The 9,886-nt window shown below is 43.6% G+C and overlaps 1 protein-coding gene across 5 annotated transcripts in view; it reads right to left on the reverse strand.

Moving 5' to 3' along the window:
• The window catches only part of Sfmbt2 (Scm like with four mbt domains 2), a 192,655-nt gene that overhangs the window by 151,512 nt on the left and 31,257 nt on the right, over positions 1 to 9,886 (reverse strand). For all 5 annotated transcript variants that reach the window (XM_076939424.1, XM_076939427.1, XM_034510311.2 and 2 more), the window contains one exon: positions 8,872 to 9,112. In XM_076939424.1, coding sequence (XP_076795539.1) covers positions 8,872 to 9,112 — 241 coding nt within the window. The remainder of the gene's footprint in view (positions 1 to 8,871; positions 9,113 to 9,886) is intronic.

Genomic DNA, 9,886 nt, shown 5'->3' on the forward strand with positions numbered 1-9,886 from the left:
ACAATTCATGGTACCCAGACTAAGAATTCTAAGCAGATTGCCTCCCTCACAGGGTGAGCCTCATTGAGTCATTTGAAGGCATGAGCAAAAAAAAAAAAAAAAAAAAAGGAATTTCCCAGAAAGACCTTAGGGTTTCACCTACACCACCAGCTCTTCCTGCCTGTGCAGTAGGCGGCCTCTCTGGCTCCTGCCTCGACTTTTACGTCCCAGTCCTTTCCATGTGATCTCAGACTGACCATGTGTCTTAGTTAGGGTTTTCTGCTGTGAACAGAAACCATGACCAGGGCAGCTCTTATAAAAATAACATGTAATTGGGGCTGACTTACAGGTTCAGAGGTTCAGTTCAGTAGCCTCAAGGCAGGAGCATGGCGGCACCCAGGTAGGTATGGCACAGGGAGAGCTGAGAGTTCTACAACTTCATCTGAAGGCATCTAAGAGAAGACTGACTTCCAGGCAGCTAGGTTTAGGGTATTAAAGCCCATGCCCACAGTGACACACCTGCTCTAACAAGACCACACCACCAAATAGTGCCACTCCCTGGACAGAGCATATACAAACCATCACACCGTGCAAAAGCATAAGTCAATTCATTAAAATTAGTTGTTTGATTCCTCTCTCTCTCTCTCTCTCTCTCTCTCTCTCTCTCTCTCTCTCTCTCTCTGTGTGTGTGTGTGTGTGTGTGTGTGTGTATGTGTGTCTGTGTGTGTGTATGTTCATATCCTATTACCATCCCCTCTCTCTGTCTCTCTCTCTCTCTCTCTCTCTCTGGAGAATCCTAATACAATATTAAATTCATCTTTGAATTACAACATCTTAGTGCTCAAGAATTGAATTGAATTGAATTGAAAACTGTATTCAGTGAGCTTTAAGCTAATTCAAGGCTCAGAGGATATGTGCAAGCCAAGTCTTCCCTTGCAGCTGAGTTGAAAAGGCAAACTGTCATCTGGAAGATCTGCAAAACTGAAGGGCTGAGCTGCAGATAGCCGGGAACAGAGGCATTGCCACTGCCATGACCTGACCCCAGAATCAAGGCACAGCCTGGAGTGCAGGAATGGCCACAGAATGGACCATGGCCATGCAATGAAGATATGGCCCCAGAACAATGATCTATGAGACTTGCCACACAGAATGGACCCCAAGTGCATGTAGGACATCAGTAGATCTATAAAGAGCAGGAACTGGGGCCAGACGGGAGCCAAGACCTCTATGGACATGCATGAAGCCATGTCATCTGAGCAGGATGAAGAGAGGATCCCTGGATGAGGGGAGAGAAGCAGTAGGAGGCACTGGGCAAATGAGACCAAGCCTCCGACAATCAAGGGTCATGGAATGAACTCACAATGGTGGTCCACATACAACCACACACACACTCCGCTTACAATGCATATGTCGCTCAATTGAGAAGCTGGAGAAAATAAGTGCACTTATGACTCACGAGAAAAAGGGAAAATCTGCTCCTGGCGTTGTGCTTACAGTTTTCATGCAACGAGGAAAAACCCAAATAGCGTCTGATCCAATTTACATCACTTTACATAATTTCATGACTACCATCTACCAAAGAAGTTTGAGACCACAGCTCTTCCAGTTATTTGCCATCAAAAAAAGACAAGATGGGAAACACTCTGGGCAAACAGCTTCCCACCCTGCTCTTAAAGATCACAAGGAGAGGCCCAAGGGCTTTTCTCAGAGAGGGTTCCTAATATTCCAGGTTCATCCGTTCTCATACAAAATCTTACTCATAGAATTTTTCCCAACAAATAATGGCTGACACTACCCCACCACGATTACTTTAAAATCGTTGTTTTCAAGACTGGGGACACTCACCATCATTGGCTTGTAGCTATACTGCCAGTTACCTGATTTGGGATTCACCACATTCCCTTCAAATGTAAAATTAAAATGCCAGCAGCCAATATACATGGTTCTTCTAAGGCTAGGATTAATTATTTTGAACTGTGATAGGTAGGCACACAGTGGAAATACTGCGCTTTGGAAAACTGAGGAGATGGCTCAATTAGCAAAGTATCCATTGTACAAGCACAAGGCCTGCCTTCATTAACTCCAAACCTACATTGAGAGAGAGACAGGCCTTGTGTCCTTGGGAAGGACAGGAGAAATGAAGTGAAAGAAGAAAAGGAAAGGAAAGGAAAGGAAAGGAAAGGAAAGGAAAGGAAAGGAAAGGAAAGGAAAGGAAAGGAAAGGAAAGGAAAATCTTGGCATGATGTTATGCACCTATAATCCCATCACTAGGGAGAGAGACAGGAAGATTCCCAGGTCTCACTTACCATCCGGCCTAGGCAAAATCAACTAGCTTCTGGCCAGTGAGAGACCCTGTCTCATAAACCAAGGTGGCCCTTGGCTGAAAATGACACTTAAGGTTGACCTCTGGCCTCCACATTGATATGAACACATAAGCAGGGCATGCCTGCATACATGCTCACTATATATATTTTTTTCTGCCTTTAATTAAGAACTATATTACAAACATAAAATTCCTGAATTCTTAATTAAAGGCAGAAATATATTGATATTGCTTTATTCTCTTTACATAAAAATCTCTAATAGTGAGTGTTCCTCTGCATCTCTCGACTCCAATGTTCGAGAGAGAAACTGACCCAGAGAGAGAAAAGACTGACCCAGCCAAACCCGATAGGACAACTCTGTAATTCCAGCCCTCGGGAGGCTGATGGAAGAGGATTGTGGGCTTGAGACCACACCTTGTCACTAAGTTTTGTTAATAAACAAGATCTCCAAAGGAAAAAAGTGGGTTAAGTCCCATTCATATTACTAAAATTTCATTTTGAAACTTGGAAGTTTTAAAAATAAATATTCTCTGGCTGGGGAGCTGGCTCAGTGGTTAAATGCTTCCTAGAGCTCAGATCTCCAGAACATATGTAACTATCTTGTGCTCATGGAAGCCTGGCCTGTCCACTCCAGACTCAGAGTGCAGAGACAGGGGATTCTCAGACAGTAGCCATATTAAGAAGCTCTGGGTTTGAGTGAGGGAGTCAGCCTCATTTAATAAGGCAGAAGTGTGATGGAAGGTGATTGCCAACATCACCTTCAGGCCTCTACATGAACAGACACAAACATGGACATGTGTGCCCATACATATGCACAGCAAACACTATACACACATGCAGAGACACAAATGGAATAAGAAAAAACTAAACTAAAAAAGAATAGTCTCATACAACATCAAACTCTCTTTTTCACAGTCATGGTTAAACAATGGCTGTGGACAGGTGAGTCCTTGTGTCCTACCTGGCAGCAACTCCTCCCTTACAATCTACTAGAGTCCTCGCTGCCCTGGAGAATTTGGCAGATCTACCCACATAACATAAGGCAGTCTTCACACTTTCTCCTCACACTTCATGAATAAACACTCCTTCATTCAAATAAGTTATATATATTAACTAACTCCGGTAATGGTGATTCCACTTTGAAATGGTAAATACAGTCATTCTGGCGAGCCTATGGGCGCTTGCAATTCAAATTACAGAAATTTTAATAATGGCGAAAAATAAAAATTAGTGGCAGGATCCTAAGGCACCGTAATTCCAACACTCGTATTGCAGCAGCCGAAAGCACTCATAAATACTTGCCCATTTAGAAGTGGAGAGCTTTTATTGTCCTTCATCGTCACAAATATTCACCTGCTATCTCACACGGGAGCATCCCTCAAAGAACTCAATAGGCGTCACTCAGAACATCAGAGCACCAAAGCTCCGGGGCCCCTGACATGAAGAGGTAATGTTGCTACTTCTGAATACATAACAATGAAAACAGTCATTGGATTAAATGACTTCCGTACATTATCACCATAAACAATAATTATTTGGCAGCTGCCCTTTGCGAGCGTGGTGCACACTTATGAATAAATCAAGCCTTATTGATTTACTAAGCCAAAACGCTTTCCACTTGGCTCTGCTAATAGGAGCTCTAATCCCTGGCTGCACTTAGTGAGGCTTTAATGTAGTACGTCTCGTAATACTTTTAATATGAAAGATTAGCGTTGGTTAGCCCCGGAGCAGGAATACTGCACTCGCAACGGCCAATTGGCCACTGTACTCAGTTTTCTCTGAGCATGTCCTCGTTAACGGCATCCTGTGACTACCGATGGGAATCACACCATAGTGACGTGAACCGGGAATGTGGCCGTGCAGATTTTTCTTCCCCCTGACATTTAACATATATTTATATAGACCTATATTAGTTCAAAGATAATAGAGTTAAAACAACGAGGCAGGAAAACATAGTACTGCAACTAGGTCTTTGTGCCCCATCAAACTGGCATCTAAAATAATAATAGCTGAGTTTAGGGATGGAGCCTGGTTGGTATAGTGCTTGATTATCATGCGTAACGCCCTGGCTTCAGTCACTAGCACCCCATAAAAACCCTGTATCTATCAATCAATCATCAATCAATCATCAATCAATCAATCAATCAAATTGCTCCTTTTTCCATGAAGTGACCACAAAGACAGGACAACAACTTCAGCTAATCCAAAGATCTTGAACTCAGACACTTCAGCACATTCTCCAAGCTGTCAATGATCATTTGTTCCCTGACCACTCAGTGGGAAACTGGAATGTCTTAGCTATCTAGATTGAAAAGGGAACTAGACTCTAATCGTTAAGGGGCATTCTACCCAAGCAATTGCAATCATGTTCCATCCTAGATAATATGATGTGGTCAGTTTCTAACTGTTAACATGCCACAACCCAAGAGAGTCTCCAGCGAGGGACTGTCTAGAACACGCTGGTCTGTAAACATGTCTTTGGTAAATTATCTTGATGTTAATTGAGGTAAGAAGACCCAACCCTGAATGCAGGAGGCACCATTTCACTTGAAAGACCTTGGATCGTGCCAGAGTATCAGAAGCAAGCAAGGATGCATTAACTCTCGTTGCCCTTGACTGTGATGGACCCTGGATAGTGTGGGAGGTTCAGAAGCAGGCAAAGATGCATTCACTTTCTCGATGCTCTTCTCTGCAGATGTAATGTTTCAAGTTCCTGCCTTGACTTCCCCATCTTAATGGACCGTAGCTTGGGATTGTGAGCCAAATGAACCCATTCTTCTCTACATTGCTGTTGTTAGGACATTTCATCATCACAGCAATAGAAATACAAAGAGTACATGCCACTGTCCAACAGGGACACAGGCATTTTGTTCCTGTGCTTTTCAGAGATTCCTAGGCCGGTATGCATGGACCCTAACTCTAAAATATACTCCATATCTCATGCATAAAATAGAGAGATAAGCAACCACATTTTTCTGTTCTCCTTTAATTGGAATCACAAACACAGAATGTTGGGGCAGTCAGCTCTCTGAGATTGCGTTATAGAAGCCCTCATTTCAAAGATGGAACTGCTGAGGAGGGCTGAGGGGACTCAGCTACGTAACTAAGTCAATGGCGTTATAAGAACTCAGATCTCTATTCTGACGGCAGTGTCCCCTACTTTACTTTGATTCCTGGGATTTGTAAGAAGCCTTGTTGGGCTAGAGCAAGAGCTCGGTCAGTAAAGTTCTTGCTTTTCAAGCTCAACAACGTAAGCCAGGTCTCCAGAAGCCAGGCTGACAGCGTTAGCTTGTAATCCCAGTACTGGTAAGGCAGAGAAAGACAGATCCTCAGGGCTCCCTAGCCAGCCATTCTAGACTAATTAGAGAGCTAAAGGCCAATTAGAGACCCTGCCTGATTAAAACAACAACAACAACAACAAAATGGATAGACCTACAGAAAGAGAGACAAACTTGTCCTCTGGTCTACACACCATACACACGCACCACCACACACTCATCCTTCAGTGTGCTCCATCACCATGGAGCCTCCCAGACAGAACATTAGGATCACGGGTTGCTATTTCATATTTTTCAATGCCTTTTAAATTCAGCCACAACAAAGATAAAGATCATCTGGGCACAGTGCAGTATTTATAGCATTAACTCGCTAAGAAAACCATACAACAAAAATCCCCATTCAAAACACAGATTTCCTCTAGTCCCTGTAGAACAACCATTGCCTCTGGTTATGAAGCAATAATTATCCCTCCCCACAGAAATCAATAAAAGCTCTTGCCCCATGAACCTGCTATTTCCCGACTTTGTTCTCTGAACTAAAGATTCCCAAGTCATATTGATTACATAGTAAATTTTTTTTAAGTTCTTTACAAGACGGCTCTGCAGAAATCCTCAAGCTGACATCACCACGGTTGTTTGAAAAGACTTCTCATCTTTCCGTCACATTAATGGTCACCCTCTTTCTAGGGTTTTCTCGTTTTTCATTTTCATCTTGTCATTTTAAGGGTGTCTTTGTCTTGGTTAATAGCACAGAGTCTGCAGGATACAAATTTGATGGTGTTTCTGAGACTTTGACAACTGCCATATTTTTCTCCCAAGTGAGGGCAGGGGAGCTGATGAATGAACTGTGCCTTGTCTCTCCAGGGACAGCTGGGAGCATCCCAAAAGCACCTAGGAGCTCTTAGAGCACTAACATCATCAGAACTCTGTGCAAAGAGTCACATAGCAGCTGTTTTAAAGGGCAACCAGCAGGCTGGGGAGTTGGACAAAATGCCCCAGTGGGTAAAGGTGCCTGCTGCCAAAACTGGGACCCACCTAGGAGAGAATGGACTCCTGTATCTCCTGTATGCTGCCCTCTGATCTATACACACACACATACACACAAATAAAAAGTTTTAATGTGAATCTTTAAATGTAGATTGGGAGTTATAGATAGTAAAATTGGGAACAATTTAGGGGTATTTAAAAAAAAAAATCCACACCTCGATAGTGACATTGTACAACCTTGTGAATAAGATTAAAGTCAAACTTAGATGACTTTTATAATACATGAATTATGCTTAAAATTATACAGGGCTCCAGGCAGAGCTCAGTAGTATTGCGTTTGCTTAGTAGTCTCAAAGTCCTTGCAACATTAATTCATTAATAAATTGCATTACATTAAACATACTGCTGCTATTGATGTGAGCGCCACTAAGGTCCCAATGGCCTTGTTTGTGAGCACAGATCAGTTCTGACCTCAGAGACCAGTGGGAGAAGAGGAGGAGGAAGGAGGCAAGTTGATCCAGGCAGGACAGAAGAGACACAAAGATCTAAAACGATGCCCTAGCTCTCTTTCTTCTGAGACAATGAGGGGTCATGATGTCAGCTAAGGCCAAGGCAATGGATTCAACCCTGACAAATGTCACACAAAGGCAACTCCTGAGCTTAGGCCAATTTTATGACCCCTTTTTAGCAAGTCATCAATTATGCATAACAAAAGGAGGAAATAAAAGCCACTGAGTGTTCTCCACAGCCAGAAATATTATATCAGGAGCATGTGGGAGGAGCAAAAGAAAGAGGAGAGGGGAGAGGAAGGAGAAGAGGAGAGGAAGAGAGAGGAAAAAACAGGCAGAGAGAGGGGAAAGGGGAGAATGAAGAGAGAGAGGGAGAGAGTTGGGGCAGGAGGAAGGGGAGGGAAAAGGAAATGGATCACTCTAAAGGAAGAGCAGACAGCTGTGTGAGAAGACCATGGAATACCCTTGGGAGACTGTAGCAAAGACAGGTACCACTGATGCTGTAATCATACAATACGATCAGAGTCAGATACTTGGTTGAACTCAGTTCTAACAGACCCTAGGAGCTTCCTCAGGGCCTTCTTCCCCAGCAGGAGCTCTCAATGACAGCACTTCAGGACGGGTGAACCTGATAATAATTGTGAAGATGCCCTGTGCCTTGGAGGAAGTTCAGGGGTGCCTCTGGTTTGGTCTTTCTAAGTATTGGTAGCATCTCTCTCCCATCAGGCACAAAAGTACTCCCAGACATTGCCAGATGTCTGTGGAGTGAAAGTGGGGAGAAGAGGCCTCCCCCAATAAGGAACCATTGTTTTGTGGCAACGAAACTGATCTTATCTCTATATGAGTGTGGACCACTGCTTTAAGTGATGTCAGTTCTCATTGGTTTTGCTGTCTCCTTGTTTCATAACCCCAGGATCCCCATAGCAAGAAAGATCAAAAACTAAGTGCAGGGCTAGGGATGTGGCTCAGCTGGTGGCGTGTTTGCTAGGGCATGCCAGAAGCCTGCATATACACGGTGTGGTGGCAAATGTCTGAAATCCTAGCACTGAGAAAGTAGAGGCAGGAGGATCAGAAGTTCAGAGACATCAGACTGCTCTACACAAGACCTTGTCGTAAGCAAGGGAGGGGAAGAGAAAAGAAAGCGAGCAAGCAAACTTAGAAAAGAAGGCTGTGCAGGAGGGCTAGAGAAGAGGCTCTGCGGTTTGGGGTGTGTGCTGCTATAGTCCAGCACCTAAGTTCAGTTCCCAGAACCCATGTCAGATGGTCCAGAACCCAACCACCTGTAACTCCAGGTCCAATGACTTCTGGGCTCCTGTGCTCAACTATGGACAACAGCACACACATACATATAATTAAAACCAAATTAACTTTAAACAAAGAAGTCTGTTTAAAATGTCAGTTCTCTAAAATGATGGGAAAGTAAAAGCAACATATCTTATCCCCAAAGAGAAAACTCTCTCCTCCTTCCTCTCTTCTCTCTCCTTACCATCCGGCTTGCCTTCCTCTCCTACCTTTCAAAGACAAGCTTCAAACTGTCCTGGAACACTTTTTCCTCCTGTTTGACCAAACTGGCTGAAGATCAAAACCATTCATGATAAACAAAACTCCACCTACCACCCACCCCCACAGCATCCTCTAGATGATTAAGCCTCAGACATTTTAAAGAACTAAGAAACGTTTGCATTAAAAACCCACTCAGGGTTTTATAGAAGGGCCCTTCTGCCCCAGTGGCAAGGATCAGGCATCACAAAGAACAACCTCTTGGATATGAAAGCCTTTGACAAGCGAGCTCACCATCCGGGGGCCTCAACACCTTGTTGTTCTGAGTACACCACCCCACAGGGTGCAGATCCGCTATGACCACATCACACCAGAAGTCAGCCCTTCGGTCCTCCCCATAACCACAGTAACGCAGGAGCAGCAGCTGTCCACAGGTGGTGATGATGGTGGCCACCCAGTAAGTGTCTGGATTGTTCTTGTTGGCCACCTCCAACTTCATTCCTGGCTGGAAGTTACTCTGAATGCTGATCTCCACCTTGAGACACCAGAAACACAGGAAAACCATGATCAGACCAGTCACAAGCCTCAAAAGATTTTTAAGAACTACTTAAGCACAAAACACTCTCACACATAAACCCTGCTGCCTTAAAAGAGGCATATGTTGAAGACAAATACAACATGAGCCTTTAAGGAGAGGCTAAATCCTCGGGAAGCCACACCCATCACATTCAACCCTTTGAAACTAATAAAAACATGAGTGATCAGGAGTGGTGGTGCACACCTGTCATCCCAGCACCCTAGAGGCCAACACCAAAATCCCACATATTTACATCAATCTGGGATACACAACTAAATATGGTCTCAAAACACCACAAAGTAAATCAGGGCTGAAAATGTCACTCAGTTGGTAGGGTGCTTGCCAAATGTGCAGGAAGTCCTAGGATTCAATCCCCAGCACTGCATCATTTAAAAAAAAAAAAAAAAAAAAAAAAAAAAGAGGCAGGTAGAGACAGAAGAATCGAGTCAAGGTCATCCTTGGCTATACAGTTTGAGACTAGCCTAGACTACATTAAACCCTGTATTTAAATGATGATGATGATGGTGGTGGTGGTGGTGATGGTGATGATGGTGATGATGATGATGATGATGATGATGGTGAAGATGATGATGATGTAAAAGCTAGTGTTTTTGAACAAGGACTCCCAAGATCTTGAGTTTAACGAATAGAGTATCTCAATTAGAGCTACATACTCTTCTGTGTCTATAGCTCAACTGTTCAGTGTGCCAGCAGCTACTGCCAGAACAAAAA

Source organism: Arvicanthis niloticus, chromosome 8, assembly GCF_011762505.2.
Source record: "Arvicanthis niloticus isolate mArvNil1 chromosome 8, mArvNil1.pat.X, whole genome shotgun sequence".
Classification (NCBI taxonomy): Eukaryota; Metazoa; Chordata; class Mammalia; order Rodentia; family Muridae; genus Arvicanthis; species Arvicanthis niloticus.